Below are 18,793 nucleotides of genomic sequence, written 5' to 3' on the forward strand. Positions count from 1 at the left end.
GTTTTCATTGGTTAACAACCAAATCCTATACACTACAGTCTATTTTCAAATACGGTAAATTCTCAGTTAACCAGAACTCAAGCAACCGGCACTCTCAAGCAACTGGCAAAAAAAAAAAAAAATTGAAGAAATACAGTACAATTTTCATGTGTTGCACTTTCTGTTTTCCTCCCGCAGAGATGCACCTTACGTTTTTAGAGTTTTAAAAAAGAAGACAGGAATAAATTCCCTCTCTCCCCAACCTGAGAACAAGTCAAACAAAACAAATAGTATAGGGTGCAGTATTAGTCAGGCCTATTTTTAATAGTAATTCTCAAGCAACCAGAAACTACAGTTATCCGTCATCTACTAATCCCTAAGGGTGCCGATTAACTGAGAGTTTACTGTATGTTTTTTTTTCTGGTTTTTGCATTAATTACTCCTCACTGCCTGTCTTGGGACATTATTCACAAACCTGTGAGACTACCCACCTAGGAGTAGGGCTGGTACACTGTAGAATGATATACCAAAGCCCTACAGGATTAACAACAGTTAAAAAGTACATAGTGGGGTAACACCTTGTATGCAGTTTTATTCAGCTGTGGAACTACAGTACTCCCTCTACTAAGCATCTGTGCATATGACCCTGACTGTATGTGATTTACAAATACACCATCTGTGTACCTGCTGGTCTCAGTGGGGTAACCTGTGTGTGTCTACTCACATTTTATTAAGATTGTGTTGTGATTGTCTGTGCAGTGAACTTCCTTCCCTGCTGATATTTTGTAAAATCTGCATGTTGGAAAAACCCTATTGGCATTGGAGTTCCCTGTGGTGTAAGCAATCCTGCTTCTACAACTACCATGCCCCCACAAAGTGACAATGCCAAGCTCCCACTAGTCAGAGCTTAAACAGCACCAAATTCCTTCACTACTACTACAATACAGAAATGATCCTAACAGCTGATATGGCTAATGAATGGCAATTCCTTGATTACAGTTAGGTAGGCATAATGGAGATGCACAGAGGAGGAGGGAACAAACATATAGTTAAAAAAGGTAGGTGCCTGGCACATATGTTCCCTGCTGTGCTGGCTGAAGTAACTGGAATCGGTACTTTGACTTATCATTTATATTACTCTCTCTATTAAGTGAATAAGGTTACTGATTGATATAGATATATGTATATTTATATTTACATAAAATGCCAGTTTGGTCATTATTCTTTATTAACTTCTATCGTAGAATGTATGTGTATAGCCAATTAGCCATGCAATATGAATTATACATAAGTGCCATTAAAAATGACTTGCAAGATTCAAACACTGTAAAATACTTAGCCATATGAGAAAATAATGTGTATCAATGGTTTTACATCTGAACCAAAATAACTTTACTGCAAAGTATACAATGTGTACACAATGTGTGCTATGTGGTCTTGGTCCTGTGCACTATTCACAAACACAGACATTCCTCTGTATGCTTACATTCAGTACCATGATCCATGTTTATGAATCACAGTACAAAATGCCGGTGTGCTAAGTATAGTGAGCAGAAAGCTTGCATGTATCTGCACACTGCATTTAATAATTCCTGGGGCCATACAGCTGACAGGTTTACTAATTATTTATGAAAAGAGAAACATTTCTAATGATCTGCAAAGGATAATGAAAATAATGTTATAGAGAATTTGTTTTTACTCTTATACTTTGGAAACCTTACTTGAAGTTGTGTTTTTAGTGGGTCCATCACAGTACAAAATGCCGGTGTGCTAAGTATAGTGAGCAGAAAGCTTGCATGTATCTGCACACTGCATTTAATAATTCCTGGGGCCATACAGCTGACAGGTTTACTAATTATTTATGAAAAGAGAAACATTTCTAATGATCTGCAAAGGATAATGAAAATAATGTTATAGAGAATTTGTTTTTACTCTTATACTTTGGAAACCTTACTTGAAGTTGTGTTTTTAGAGGGTCCAGTGCTTTAAAAACTCTAAGGCACCATTACTACTCCCACCTGAAACTTAATTTTAATTGTCTTGCCTAGACATTTCCATGGTTATGCTCTATTACACCACTAGGATTGCTAGAGTTTGTGGTGCAGCATACAAAATTACTGTTCAATTAATTCCCAGTAGTAAACCTTGCTGCTCTAAAGCTATGTTTATCAGTTTGTTGAATTATCAAGACATTCTTCTGGGCAACCAAAGAAGGGGTGGGGGGACTGCTATCCATACAAACAGAAAACAATTATTTACTAACCTCTGCACCTGACAGTCAGTGTACATAGCACCCCTGTGCTGAATTTTTACATTTCTCCCAAAATCCACAAATAAATATGGCTCTGACCAGAGAATATTCTCACAAAAATCTAGAAAACTACAGTTTTAAATAAAAGCATTTCAGCATTCCTGCTTTGAAGTACCTTCCAGTTCTTTCAAACCATAGAAACTGTAAAGTATTGGTTTAGAACAGATAATCAAATATATACTCAATCCCAACCACTACCATTTAGGTAGAAAAAGCAAACAGCTCCCAGTATTGAGACAGGTACTGGGAAGTGTAACTCATTACTGTCTAGTACCCTCTGGGAGACCTCTAGCCCATGATGAGAGACTGACAGTAACTTCTCAAACCTCTCTTAGAATCTGTAACATAATACGGAAGAGTTTTTATTTATTGTTTTAATCTTCTTGTACTAAATAAGTAGTCTGAAATGTCCTGAAGCAGCAAACGTCCTCTTGCTTTCCTCTTATGGAGAGACATGTTGGAATGGCACAGAGAAAAAATAATGAAGGGGAAGAAGGTTACAGACACTATCAAGTGCATCTCAAGCCTAGACAGGCCTTTGTGCTCACAGGGAGTCAGTTGTGCCGCGTTCTGTCTAAATCAGTTTGTGCCTTTTTTTTCCTCTCAAGTTTCCCAGCAGTTTAACAGAAGTGTGTGCTGTGGGCATGCTCAGTGCATCCACAGGAAGGAAACAAAACAAAAAAAAAAAAAAAAAAACACCCAGTTTGGCCCATTAAATGGAACACAATACTGATGTTGGGTACCAAAATGGCTGCCAGTGTCCCACCCTGCAAAAGTATCAGACTCATGGATAAGTAGCACATCTGATGTAGCGAGTGGGATGTTATCTTTTTCAGCAATATTATTTTGCTTGCTCCACACGAGAAAATGGGTTAAAGTTCATTACCGTTCTTAAATGACTTGAAACAGGGCTACAAGCTGTGCTGAAACAAGTACACATTTATATAAATGTGTTATTCATTTTTTCTTCCATTTTAGAAAATTGAGTACTTCAAGTGAAACTGCTTTGCTCCAATTTTTTTTTTTTTTTTTTTGCTTTATCAGGCAAGAAATTTGTTATAATCCCCAGACAGATATGTTTAGTGTCACATGGGCTTTTTTTTTTTTTGGAATCTGTGTCCATAGTTTTAAAAACTGGCAGCAATTTTGTTCACAGCAGGGGCAATATGTTCCAGTTTGTTCTTCGATGTCAGAGTGAGCATGCCCAACAGTGTGGCTAGTGACCACTGGTGTTACGAAACTCCCCATTTTCTGTGATCTGTAGTCGTGGCGGCGGTGGCGGCGGGTGTGAGGGCACCATACCATTCCAAGGCTGCCCACTGCACCGTTCTTTGCCTTGCGAGAGGGAACTCATTAGACCTGCGTTTGTAGCACCCAAGGAGGAAAGCTGCCGGTCCTATGGGAAAAATATAAGACATATACTTTTTACTGAAGGGTTAAAAATAAAAGCTGTACTTCATACATACTGAAATGAAAATTAAATAAGAAAATTAAGTAAAAGATATACAAACACAGATGCACAAAACATACAGGGTAGGATATAGTTATGCACAAAATACAAATAAGCAGCTACAAAAAGCAGTTCAATACAAATTTATGCTGCAGCTCACAAACACAGTGCAAAAATTATTGCATTGAATGTGATAAAAATTAATTGTAGCATCTTGCATACAAAATAACACACAGAAGCAGTCACAAAAATTAGCCAGTCACAGACACCCACAGAATATACAACACTAAGTCACATAATTTTGTGAGCATACATTACTGCATTCGTGATCAGTCACAATATGAAGCATCCAGATGTAAACATATACTCGTGCATTTCAGTACTGGCCAGCTGCGCTGACTGCCACATACAAACCACTCAAGTACAGAATATTTTAAACACAGACACACACACACACACACACACACACACACACACACACACACACACACACACACACACACACACACACACACACACACACACACACACACACACTTTCCAGAAAAACACTCATGCCTTGTACAGCACTCAAATATGGATTCATTGTACAGGCTATTTACTGCAGTACTGCCTACATACATTGATTAAATGAAGTAATGCGTTTTATACACATGGTGCTATAGACAGCAATATACACCTATTATATAGCTTCATTCAGGAAGCATTATTCTCAATACATACTGATTAGCTTCTGTAAACCATAATATACATCAATAAAACCCTAAGCACAATTAATTGCAAACCATATTAAAATAACTGAATAGTAACACACAACATCTAAAAAACACTCACCAAAAGTAGTGTTATTCAGAATAAATATTTCAAAGAGAAAGTAGCCTTCTCAACATATGACACCAAATGTAATAACTTCACAACAGTACATACCAGTCAGTGTAACAGTCACACTGCCTATGGGTCAGAAACTGTAATATTCACAACAGTACAAAAATGTGACTTCATGCTTGTAACAGTAATCCACACAACAGTCAAAGGCACACCATTTCACAAATCTGGAAACCATTCTGAACCAGTATTTGCAAATAATACATACCAAACAAGCATAGTAACAGTCGTTGTGTGTATTAGTTTGATAAAGAAAGAACCAGAATATCTGCTGATTAGATAAAATTACATTCTAAATGTAACTGTATGAAGTAAAATTGACAATAATATGCATTTTCAAACATACAGTGAAGTAAATGGTATTAACAAGATACAGAAACATTCAATATAATGTAACTCAGTCTGTACAATATTCGTAGTAATGTTCACAAATCAGCAACTCATAATCAGTGGAATATTAACACTGAATTTGTTGTAAACTACACACTACAAAAGTCACAATATATACCACTTAAAATAGTACTTACAATGTACAGTAATGTGATATAGTACCTTTCAAAATAATTTGCATCCTGTAACATAGACCCCAATGCAAACCTGATATGTTGATAACTCAAAGACTGAAAGAATTTTACAGTAAAATTGTTTTTAACAGGTTATGAAAATCTGACATAAGGTACACAAATAAAACACTAGCTTTCAATTACAGTCTGGCAGCAACCACAAAGGCCACCTATCCCCCATTCACAAACATACTCTTTAGAGACATGTATGCCCTGTCTAGCACTGTTACAAAAGATGCTGTTAATTAACGATATAAACTGTGAATAAGGAACACAGAGCAGATCTGTGTCCATTAGCTAGAGTACACCAACAGAAGAATAGGAAATTAAGGAGCCATTCAGACAGCCTGGGAGTATGTGCATATCATGCACATTTCAATCAGATGCAACCCCCAAGACTAAGTTGGAGAGCACAGGGAAACACTAAGATATGCTCAGAATATGGTGTCCCAACAAACATTTAGGCTGCTGTTTTTAGAGCAGTTGGCTAATAGCTATTCCGAGCTATTCTGAACAGTACCAGGTAAAAAGTCCGGTCTGTATAAGATAAAGGTGCAATGAAGTATCATGTTGACAGGTGTACTAACTGGGCCTAATCCAGACAGCTTTTCAGTAAAGATAATAACTGCTGTAAGGAAAAGCTAGTAGAAAGGCTTATGTGGCCAACTTAGACGTCTCAGTTTTTAAACCCATACATGCCAGTTACAGTTCAGTTCTGCCCTTGCCACTGAACAAACCAGCAGCATCTGCAAATGCTAAGGAAGACTTACATTAACCTGGCTTTAGATAAAGACAGCCTAAGCTATTTTAATAGCAATCAGACCTGACTATCCCCCAGGTGGTAGATTTAATCATTCTCACCACTGAACTACCTGTCATCTAGTGTACAAGATGCACATACCTGCATGGAACTGGCAATACAAAAACATAAAAATGGGAGCAGTAGATGGTAAACTACACCAGAATTAACAATAACTTTAGAGGCACCACAGCACAGTGTGGCTTTCTGATATACAGAATCCAAACATTATTTGTTGCAATGCATTACTGAACTAGTTTTCAGAGTGCCATGTAATGGAAGCCTAACATTCAGGTACAATGTATAAAGCAAATGGAAAATATACTATCACTTGGTGAAAGGTATAAAATGAACAGGACAGAAAACTATCCATTATCGTACTCTGAGAAGAAATCAAAGAATATTATGAGCTGGACAATGATGATGCAGTTGTGACACCAAATACTTAACTAAAAAGGTACAAAGATCCAAAATCTCCCTAGGTAGCCATTCTAATTGTACAGATACAAAAATGCATGAGTAGTACTCATGAAAGAAAAAAAAATAATGCTGATCAATATCTGGCAAGCTTATGGTTTAAAGAATCCCAGATGAAGTCGCATAACTGCATTTTGTTTTTCAGTTAAAAAGGGCAATTTCTTCAGAAGCAGGGACATCTAACAATCTCTGCTTCAAATGGACAGAATGAATACCAGTGCTCTGAAAGAGGTCTGGGCAGCCTAGGATCCAAATGCTGACATTTAAGTCATAACTTAAAAATTAGCAGTTAATGGCAGACACACTGGATGATCCTGGCTTGGATGCTGGCATCCTGTCTAAAAAAGCACATTTCCTAATTTTTTTTTTCCTTTGTAAGAAATGTAAATCAGTAAGCTAAATGGGGATAAGGATTAATTCATTTGTCCAGAAAAGCGGAATCTGACAGATCTTTCTATATAACAAATATTATTGTCAGGGTGTCATCTTTTATTTTTCAGCATTACGTTCTCAGTGCTATACTCTCTTCTTTCAAATGGGACTTGTGTTACCTTGGTTTTCAATTTCCTTGGTTCACTAAATCAGTGAAATCTGGCATTTAGAATTACATGCAAATATGATAAAGTGTTATACGGGTCATGTCTTGAAGATTTGCTGCCACCTCACTCCATAAAGTATTTGCCATGCCCACAGATATAACTTACAGATAAAAAATTCTCCAATTTTCCATTGCAAATATTTAACAGTGCCATATTATACACAACAACATACCAGTAGATTCCTTAATACTTATGATTAATACATCACATGTAGCTACTACAACAAGCACAGTCTACAGCCATTAGATATACCGACATTCACAAATATCACACATAGAAATTACTTTACCCTCTAAACTATATACAGTGCAGATATGTACAGTGCAGATACACTGTATGAATTACAATATAGACACAACAGCATACAAACAATTATATAACAGTCAATAAAATGTAATGCATAATACAAACTACTAATCACTGTTATAGTCATACTATTCAGCATGTAGGATCATAAGAGATTCCTAGGTTAATAGGTTCATAGGTTCATACTAGGCTATCTGCCCTAGGGCATTTATAAGCCTAGCCAGAGTGTGTTTGGCTTTCGTCACCCATTTTAAATTAATTTTGCTATGCCCTTTTTCGAGGTTAGTATACTGTGCCTCTGTCTAACAGTGACACAGAAGTGATACCCGGGGTAAACCTACGATCTCCCATCCACTCATCAAGATTCCTCTTGAAGAGAGTCAATGAGGGACTCTGCCTAACCTGGACTGGGATTTTATTCCAGAGTGAAGGGAGCCTCTGGGTTATGAATCTGTCCCTCCAGCATGTCCTATTTATTTCAGTGCTGAGGTTCAAGTCTCTCAAGCGCATAGCTCGATGGGATTTGGATTTTCTGAGGTGCAGCATGTCCATTAATTCCGGGTTGGACATGGCTTTATACGTCAGGCACAGATCGCCTCTGAGAAGGCGGTATGCCACTGAGTAGAGCTGGAGTTTCTTTAACTGGGCAGCATATGGCATCTGTTTGAGCCCTTTGATCCTCTTGGTGAGGTACTTTTGGGGTCTTTACAGTTGCTGCAGGTGTCTGGTAAGGTACATCCCAAAAGGGGCATTGTACTCAATTATGGGCCTGATGAGGGATGAGTAAAGAGGCACAATGACCTCCCCTGATCTAGATGTGAATCCCTTCATGATTAAGTGGGCTATATAAAATGTTTTTCTAACCACTGTGGCCACGTGGTTGTCAAATGAGAGATTGCTATCAACTTGGGTTCCCAGGTCCCTAATTACTTCTTCTGTACTTAATGGATTACCACCTATGTGGTAATTTGTGGGCACTTTGTTTTTGCCAAAGGGGATGACTATACACTTTTTGGCGTTTAGCTTGAGGCCATGGCTCTGGCACCAGTTGTCTGTTTCTATGAGGTCCTTTTGGAGGATGCTTGTGTCGACTGGAGAGTCGATTATGGCGCCCAGTTTGCAGTCATCTGCGAACTTGGTCAGCCACAGTCCTTCCATGTTGGCCTGTACCTCCGAGAAATATATACCGAACAAGAGAGGTCCAAGGGCTGAGCCTTGTGGGACGCCACTTGTAACTGGTTTGGAGTCTGACATGGCTCCAGCAATTCTAACCATGTGAGTTCTGTCCTTGAGCCAGTTTGCAACCCATCTAGTGACATGGGGTGAGCTTATCTATAATGCCCGAGTGGGGTATTGTATCAAAGGCTTTTGCGAGGTCCAGGTAGGACGTGTGGATCTCCTTCCCCTCGTTAATGGCCTTGGTAACTGTTTCAAAGAAATCAACCAGGTTTAAGAGGCAGGATCTGCCCTTAACAAAGCCGAACTGGGTAGGATCCAGTGTCTGTAGGTCCCCAATATCTTTATTTATGAGGTCCATGATGATCCTTTCCATAGCTTTGCAGACCAAGCTAGTCAGGCTTATGGGGCGATAGTTTCCAGGATCCGTTGAGGCACCACCTTTGTGGAGAGGGACCACTGTTGCTGTACGCCACTCTTTGGGTACATATCCTGTAGTAAGGCTAAGATTGAACAGTAGTTTTATGTTTGGGTTTAGCTCTTCTTGGAGTTCATGTAGGACGCAGCCTGGGACACTGTCTGGTCCCATTGATGCTGTGTTTTTTGCTTTGGAGAGGGCGGCTCTTACCTGAACACCTGAGATGTCAGGGGGGCAGCACTCTGCTGGGATAGATATTTGCCCTTTTGGTGGGGAGGGAGAAGTTTGCGCTGAACCTGTCAGCTAGGATGTTGGCAATGTCTGTGGGTTCGGTGTATTTTTTGTCATTTTGGACTAATTCTGAGCATATCTGGGAATTCCCACCCAGGTTCCTAACATAACTAAAGAAAGCCTTGTGATTATCCTTAGTGTCCTGTGCAATTTTTCTCTCGAAGCTGGCCTTAGACGATTTTAAGAGTGCCCGTAGTTTTTTGCTAATACTGATCAGAGATGCCTTCCCTTTTTGGGATTTTGCTCTATCATGTAGTAGCTTCCTCCTTCTATTGTATAGTTTGTTTATGGCTGGGGTCCACCAGACAGGACGTCTGCCTTTGGAGGATTGGGTCTTGGTTTTATTTGGGATTGCATGATCCATGCATTCCTGAAGGTGTTCATAGAATGCGTTTATAAAGGATTATGCAGTCTGGGCCGTATTTTCCACAGGCCCGGGGGCTTTGAAGGATTCCACCTCGGTTTTGAGGAGTGTGAAATAAGCCTAGGGATTTATACTTCAATTTTCCAAATTATCAATGCCTAAGGGTTAGAATGACTTTAGTATATGCCCATGCCTTAGGGCATCTTCAAACTGCCCCTGTCCATAATGGACACAGATGAGAAGCCACGGTTAAATTTGCAATTTCCCATCCATGGGTCCAAACTGAGTTTGAATCGGCTTACAGAAGAGCTCTGTTTCACATGTATGTTCAAGAGAAGCAGTAATCTATGAGACAAATTTCTGCCCCTCCAACATGTTATGTATGTGTCACAGTTGAAGTTTAGATCATTAGATTGGGTAATTCTAGTGCTGTTTGTTTTGTGCATGTATAAAAGATCCATCAAAGCTGGGTCAGAGAATGCTTTGTAGGTTAGGCAGAGATCCCTTCAGTAGTCTGTAGCAGACCAAATACAGTGAGAGGGCTTTGAGGCAGTCTGCTTCAGACATGTTATTTATACCCTGCATTATTTTAGTGATGAACCTCTGTGGCTGCTCCAGCTGTTGTAAATGCCTGGTAAGGTACATACCGAAGGGTGTACTGTACTCAATTACTGGTCTACTGAGGGCTACGTATTGTGGAACTATGATGTCCTTAGATCTGCAAGCCATGCCCTTACTTACAACTTTTGCCACTTAGAAAGATTTTCTCACTACCATGAACACATGGTGATCAAAGTTCAGATTACTGTCAACCTGAGTTCCCAAGTCCTTTACCACTGAGTCTGCTCTTAGGGGAGTGTTGCAGGGGTGGTCATCTTCCCAAAGGGTGTAATTATGCATTTTTTGCACTGAGTTTCACGCCATGGCTGTGGCACCAGTTATTTGTCTGTGTCCGTCCCACCTTGAGGGTATCTACATCTTTGGGGGTATTACTGATTGCACCCAGCTTGCAGTCATCAGCAAAATCTGATCAGCCAGAAGCTGTCTGCATTTACATTAACTTAAGAGAATTATATTTCAAACAGGAGAGGTTTCAGTACCAAGTATTGCGAGACAACACTAGTAGCAGGTCTCTAGGTGGATGTGGATTCACCCACCCTAACTTCATGTCTCCTATCAGTCAGACCTTTGGCTATCCATTGAGTTACATAGGGATTTATGTCTAACTTTGTGAGTTTGCCTGTAATACCTGTTGTGGTACTGCATCAAATGCCTTTGTCAGGTCGAGGTAGGCAGTATGTACCATTTACCCTAATCAGTGGCTCTGGTGACCTTCTTGAGGAAGTCCACCAGGTTTAGTAGACATCACCTGTCCTTGACAAAACCAAACGTTATTAGAATGACTGGAGAAAAAGGACTTCCAGGATAGCTGCACAATGAGTAACAGCTAAATTCTAGCTCTCCTACTGTGAAAACTGAAACTCAACAGAGAAAGCCAGTGGACTTATATTTCTGGGTAAATTTCAGTAACTGGCTAGTATGTGCACTGCCTGGATGCCAGGAAAAAAAGAAATACAGAGGACTTGAAAGAAAATCAGCTACAAAATATGAGGAAAAACGCAGACTAGGAAGAATACTGCAGCTGTTCAGCAAAAAGCAGTGCAAGCTCCAGGCATGACTTCCAGTAACCTAGAGGAACGTATAAGACAAATGCACACAGATCTAATTAAAATAAATGAAACACCAATGGAGTACAACAACGCAAATAACAAAAGGCTGGAAAAAAATGGAAGAAGCTTTAAACAGATATTCAGATGATGTGATAAAACTGCAAAAATAAGAGGTTGAAATGAAGAAAAGGCTGACTGAACATGAGACTGCTCAAAAAGAGATGTTTCAAAAAATAATAGAATTAGATGACAGAGCACATAGGGAAAACCTAAAATTTTCTGCTGTACCAGAGAAGCTGGAAGAAACAGACTGTATTAATTTTGTGAAAGCACAAATAAGCAACTGGACTGGTATTCCACAGCATAAGTTGTTAATTGAAAGGCCACATTGTGTGCCTGGTCCAAACCTGGCCATGAGAAAGCAACCTAGACCTTTAATAGTAAAGATGCAATCCTACCAGTAGAAGGAGGTGATTCTGACAAAACTGTGCCAGGAGAAAGTACTAAATGTGGGAGACAGCACAGAGTTTGTGGAGAATGACTACTCAATATATACCATGCAGAAGAGGACTAAATTTATTACACTAGTCAGGGAATGTCAAGAAGCAGGCATGGGATTCAAACTGCTGTACCTAGCTATCTTCAAAATATCGTTTCCTGGAGGGATAAAATAATTTTTTGATGCAGTACATGCTAAGAGGGAATACAAAATTAGTCTAACAGAAAGTGAGCTGTGAAACAGAAGGAAATTCTGCTTCATGAATTTCTGGTAATAAAGACCACAGAGAGACTGTGCCAGTGAAACCTTTTCCAATGTTTCAATGTAAAATGCTTGAAAGAAGGAAAACCGCATGAGAGCTGACTAGAAGAATCAAGAGTAAGTTGGAAATGAAGCAGAAACAGGATTTGGGAGATGGAGTAACGTGGAAATTGACAAATGTGGAATTACAAAGTAATAATTATATCTGTGGACAAGATAATCTGGAAATATTAGACTTTTTGACTTTGTTAAACTTGTAGGGCATTCTAAAGCATATGCCCTACTTCATGTCATTAATGTTCAGAAAAATACTTGGAAGAGGGGAAGAGGATGGAGAAAAGAGTAAGATAAAACAATTTTTTTTCTTAAAAGTAATATTTTTATAGTGCATGATTTTCTTTGCATGCTATAAAGTAAAGTTTTGTCAGTTTTTAAGTGTAATGGAGATACTAATGTAAACAGGTGTTCCTGTTTTTTTTCTCCCTTATCTCTTTCTCCTTTTTCAATTTTAAGAAATGTAGGCACTACAATATAAAAAAAGAAGAAATGCCTGGTTAAAAGAGCATAACAAAAGAAAAAACTGATGCACTTTTTCTCATTCTTGCACAGGAGAATGACTAGATTAAGGCCCTTAGCTTGATCTAGTAACAAGTTTTAACAGAAAGAAAATAAATGAAAAAGAACGTTGACTATTATAAAGCTTTTCTCTAGCAAATAGATGTATGCTTAGTAGCAAATCTGTATATGGTCGCCATGTCTCTATGGAGACAACTTGTTAAAGACAAATGGCTATGAGATAATGACTACTGAAAACATTCATGTGTTTTCCCAGCTGGGACAGCTATAAAGATAAGACAAAACCAGACAGCACTTAGTAGAAGCACAGCCTGTACCACATGTCCTAGCACTGATAAACTTTCTTTTAGGTTAACCCATGTCTATGACAGTGGCTGTCAGTTTGGAACACATGTTCCTATTAGAAGGATACAACTTCAATATTTGAAGATGTACATCGTTTTATGTGTTAGTATTAAGTTAACAGGTTTTAGGGGGGTATTGGGTGTGTTTGTTGTTTTCTTTGAGGGCTTTTAATAAAGAAAAAGTTTTGTAAAATGTGACATAGGTTCAAATGAATATGATAAGAAACAAATGAATAAAAGATCAACTTGCCAAACAGTGTATGCATGTAACACAAAAGCTGGAATTAGACAGTTAACAAAAAAGCTGTTGCACATAAATGGTGGGAATAATAACTTTTTAACACAATGATGCTTTCTGTAATGTCTTTAAATGTCAATGGTCTCACAGATAAATACAAAAAAGGAAGAGTAGTGAATTATATTAAAAATGCAGAGTGCAAATAGCTATGCTACAGGGGAACTGAACATGTGAATTTGATAAAGAAAGGTTTTCAGAATGGTTATTCAGTGGTATACCTGGAACAAAGGAAAAGAGGAATACTTAGTTATGTTAATTGTCAGAGAAGCTGCAATAGTGATATAAGAGCATAAAAAATAATAATGGTAGATTTGTAGTACTAAGGGGCTAGTGGCAAGGGAGGAGGATTACATTTGGCAAGTATTTGTATTCCACCTAAAACTGCTACAACGAAGCTTAAAATAAAATTATGGGAGAAATAATCAGCTCTCAGCAAAGAATATTACTTATAGGTGGGGACTGGAATTTGATTTGTAGTAGCGAAGATGTGTCTGGAGGCATAGAAGGGAAAATATAACAAAGGAGGGTAGATTTTTGAAGAAATTTATGAAAATATTTGGCATGGAAGATGTGAATTCAGTACTATGAGTTTAGAGTGAATTTACATATTATTCCCCAAGATACAAAAACTGGGCTAGGTTAGACAGCATTTAAATTTCACAGGAACATGTGCATTTAATTGACAGTCATGATATGCACCCAATAACTATTTCAGATCACTCACCAATAATAACTAAAATAAAAACCCTGGGTAATGAAATAATAATGACACAGTGGCATTTTCTCATCTATCTGTTGAAAAGAGAGGAATTTAAGGAATGGGTAGTAGAGATTATTCAGAAACTATTAGAGAAGATAGAAATTTCTTCTGAAAATAGAGCTAGGGAGATGAAAAAAAATAAAGTGGAGTTTAAAAATAGGGTAGAAATAAAAGAAGTTATGGTTAAGAAGTAACAAGAATTATTTAGAGAGACTGACAAATGTAAGTATTGCAGAATTGGGGGAATCTAAAAGAACAAGAAGAGGAGCAACTGCAAAATGCTAAACAGAAAATAAGGGATTACCTTGATAATATGCATGAGTTTAGAAAAATTGCTGTTAAGCAACTGTTTTTTGATAATAACTTTAGAGCACAAAAGCTTTTAGCACAAGGACTCGGGTAACAGAAAGTAGAAAGGGCTATTGCCAAGCTGAGGAAGCCTATGGCAAGGAAGATAACAAGAGATCCTGTAGCGGTATTAGAAATATTTCAGAAATTCAATGAAAGTCTGTATAAAGTGGAGAAATATGTAAATCAAGAAATGATACAAATGGAAATGTTTATGTAAGAATTCGATATACCAAGGTTAGAGGTAGATGACGCTTAATTACTAACAGTTAGGATAGGAGGAGCTGAGATAAAAATGGTGATATATAACCAATCCATGGGAAAGTCCACAAGAATAGATGGTATTTCTGTGGAAGTCTAAAAGCTAGCAGGGAAAAACTGATAAATATTTTAAGAGAAGTACGAACATCCTGGAAGAAACGCATCAAATCCAGCTTCATAGATGCCCATTTCAATACTTAACCATTATTATAAAGTGTTTAAGTCAATAATGGCTAAAAAATGGCAAAAGTGATGGCAAAACTGATAGCTATAGAGTACAGGCAAATATCTGACAACATTAACAGAACACTGATGATCCAGAGGGAAATAGAATGTAAGAAAATATCAGTGTTGTTGGTAGGGCTTACTGAAGAGAAAGCATTTGACAGTGTAAGCTGGGACTTTATGAGCAGGGCAATGGAAGTATTTGCATTCCGTGATAAAATTATACGGTTGGTTAGGAAGATATATGAGGCATCGGTGGTGAAAATTAAAGTGGGTGGGATCTTTTCTGATAATTTCTGCTTGAGCAGAGGAATCAGGCAGGGGTGTCCTCTTCCCCCTTTCTTATTTGCATTATGTTTAGAACCACTGACAAAGAAAATAAGGGACTCATAAATTTAAGACTATATTATTTTATACCTGATAAAACCAGAAAAGGGCATTTCAGTGTTGTGGAACATTTTGAGACAGTCTGAAATCTTTTCAGGATAAAAAAAAAATAATGAAGGTAAAACAAAGGCAACAGATGGAAATTATGTATCCACACATGAATTGGTTCAGCAATATTCATATTTATGGGGACATGATAACATGAAGTACTTAGGAGTATGGATTAAAATAATTCCAGGGGGGCAGTAAGGATATGTGGGAAGAGACTAAACAAAAGATAATATAAAAACTGAGAAACTGGAAGCTCTATTATATGGATATAGACAGCAAGATGCAAGCAGTTAGTCCCTTTAGTCTTATACACAGGTCAGGTATATTTTTATTAACCAGAGGAGAACTTATGGATAGCAATTAATAAAGAGATGAAGGATTTTATATGAGAGGGAAAGACAGCAAGAGTCAAGTGGGATAAACTGATTTTTCCAATAGAACAAGGCAGATTAGGATTACCTAGTTTGAATGGGCATTTCAGAGCTACACAGTTAACTCTCCCACACTTTGCATAAGCAGAAACCTATAATTCAAAGTGGAAAGGGATGATGATGAAACCAGGGGAAGCTCAAGACACAAGGAGAGACTGGGATTTTGGATAGAGACCTTTAAGGAAAATAACAATAATCATTCAGAATATTATACTCATACGGTAGCAGAAAGTATTCTAAGAACTAAGCCAACATGGGAATGGAGAAAGGAGATTCTGTAATTGGAGATACAGACTATAGGCAAGATGGGGCTGGAATTTATTGGAAAAAACTGTCAAAGGAACTATGGTATTGGAAGAAAACAACTAGAGAGAGAAAGGTAATAGAATGGAAGAAGCCAAGAATGAATTTGGACTTCAGGTTAGAGACTGCCTTCCCTAGCAAGGATTAATATCAGAATACAGGCAAAGAGAAAGAAATAGGGAAGTCCTAAACAAAAGACAATCACTGGTAGAGTTTTTAGTAGAATCTAGAACAGAATAGGCTGTTAAAAAATGAATAATTAGTAGAGCATATAAAATACTACATGATAACTATAAGAATCAATTGGAGGAGGTTAGAAGGGATTGAGAAGAGAGGTCGGATAAGCAATTCACAAAGAAGCAGTGGGAGGATATATGCAGGTCTCCCAGATATGCAACAAAGTCTAGAAGACTTAGGATTTTTGCTTTGAAATGTTTACATAAGTATTTTTGTACCCCAAGTAGACTCCAGAGAATTTTTTGTCAGGTAGACAGCAAATGTTAGGGAGGTGTGATGAGGAAGAAAGAGGTAATTGGGAACATATTTTCTGGAAGTATAATGAGCTGGCAGACTTTAAAGATTCTCTGCAGACAACTCTATCAGAGACAGCAGGTGATCAAATTGGCGTATCTGGAGAAATGATTTTTCTGAGTTATGATACACAATCAGAATTGCCTAGACATAGTTTAATTATGGTGGCTGCCAAAAAAGCAATTACTAGAAAATGCAAATCAAAGTCTAAACTAACTTTACTAGAAGTAGTGAGCATAGTAACAGAGAAAAAACAACTGCAACTGGGGTCTTCAAAAAAGTGTAGGCGGAAATTACATAGAAAAAAATGTGAATTGTGGGATCAATACATACAGGGGAGGAATGAAGTTTACAAGAAGGCAGGATTTAAATGAGCTATGTAATGTTTGAAAATGATTGGGTAGATTATAAGTGATATATAATATTTGCAACTAAAATATGTCAATATGGTTTGTGATGTATAATGCTTGCAACTAAGACTATGCCAATATGGTTTGTTTTCATTTATATAAATGTATGATTGCCTATGTCACAAGTGCTAATTTAATAAAGATGTTTCTTGTTAAAAAAAAGAATGATTGGAGAAGAACACTGGAAGATGAACAGACCAGTTCAAAATTTACTGTGTGACAACTCTGGGTACAAAAGATGTTAGTCCTCAGTTATACCATGTTTTATGAAAAATAACATAAGAAAACTTAGAGGATAAGGCCTGTAATTCTGAAACTCATTTGGCAGAAATACTGACTAACAGAAAGAATGTTTTCTATGACAGGAATTTAATGTCAGCAGAGTCAACACGTTCAAAAAGGGAAAGAATAAGCATTTCCAAAATACAACTTATATCCCATGGAGGAGCAGGCTTGTTAAAAGAGGTCTGCAATAAAACACTCCCTTTAAAACTGCTTCACAGAGTTTGTGTGTGTGAGGCTAAGGATGAAGACATTAACCCTTGATGATACGAGAAGATAGTGGTTAGATGAACTTTACTGGAAGAGTATTAACTATCCCTTGTTTTAAATATGTCTGCTAGAAAAGTCAGTACTTGGGATATTGGGGCTGAAAAAGGATCTACCTGGTGTTCAGCAGCCCAAATAGGGATTTTTCCACTTTCCTTTGTATATTTTCCTAGTTGATGGCCTTTGAGAGGCTAGAATCAAACTGATAACTTCCGATAGGAGTGTAGTATCCCTGGTCATCATGAGACGTGCAGAAATCACTCAGTTAACTATGGTGAGTGAATGCCCGGATGAAGCTGATCATACAAGTGAGAAAACAGGAGATCTAAACTGCAGACCCAGTTTCCAGCCTGAAAGGATGGCAGGATAGACTATAATGTGACCATCCAGAAATACACCTTCTTTACATACTGATTCAGATGAATAAAGTCTAGAATCGATCTGAGGTCTTGAATTTTCTGGGCACCAAGAAGAATCAAGAGTAAAATCTGAAACCTCTCTGGTTTGGTGGGACTTCTTGGATGACTCTTTCTAATAGGAAAGTTTACACCTTCTCTTAGGCCAGCCTCCCCTGACAGGTTGTTATTAAGGGTGGATGGTAGGGTGGATATGTGGGTAACTCTGAAAATGGTATGGCGTAGTCTCTGAATGTACATTCTCAGATCAATTTTCACATGTGATATAGATGCAGGGAAACATGTTTCCCAACTGCCTCTAGAATGGGACAGTTGAGTGATCATTCAGGGTTCACATTAGTGGAATACCTGACAGGATACTCTGAATGCCTGCTGGTGTAGAGCTTTTGCCTTTTTGGTTGTGGTTAGAAGAAAAATTCCCTCATCCATGGGATTCTCTAACATAATGCTGCTTATGCTGGGACTGCTTGGATTAATGAAACTAGATATTTTTGGCACCTTTCCAATTCCAGCGAAAGGATCTATGAGGGGCAGAAAATTTAACACCAACAGCAATGAGCATCTTGCCCTCTTGCTCACATTTCAGTAGTTTGTCCTTAACCTCCTGCCTAAACAGACAGATTTTGCCAAAAGGAGCACTGACGAAAGCTACCTTAAAGTATTCCTGTGGCCAGACCTAATGGTGCATTTCAATATCTGAACCAGATAATTTTGCTGCTTCGTTAGCTATAACATTTAGCATATGTGTGGATAGTGAGGAAATAGTATTAATGGTTGGGACCTGAGTCTTCGCCTGTTTCCATAAGTCATTCATGGAAAACTGCTTCAGAGTTCCATAGTTTTATCAGTTAGATT

The 18,793-nt window shown here is 38.0% G+C and overlaps 1 protein-coding gene across 1 annotated transcript in view; it reads right to left on the minus strand.

The window, feature by feature from the left end:
* Positions 1 to 3,377: 3,377 nt before the first annotated feature.
* Positions 3,378 to 18,793, minus strand: part of SYNGAP1 (synaptic Ras GTPase activating protein 1) — a 2,730,366-nt gene continuing 2,714,950 nt past the window's right edge. Inside the window, exon 17 of the mRNA XM_044083521.1 lies at positions 3,378 to 3,686. Within this exon, the coding sequence (XP_043939456.1) occupies positions 3,507 to 3,686 (180 nt within the window). The 3' untranslated portion in view covers positions 3,378 to 3,506. The remainder of the gene's footprint in view (positions 3,687 to 18,793) is intronic.

Source organism: Protopterus annectens, chromosome 9.part0 (genome assembly GCF_019279795.1).
Source record: "Protopterus annectens isolate FY-2018-M chromosome 9.part0, PAN1.0, whole genome shotgun sequence".
Taxonomy (NCBI): domain Eukaryota; kingdom Metazoa; phylum Chordata; order Ceratodontiformes; family Protopteridae; genus Protopterus; species Protopterus annectens.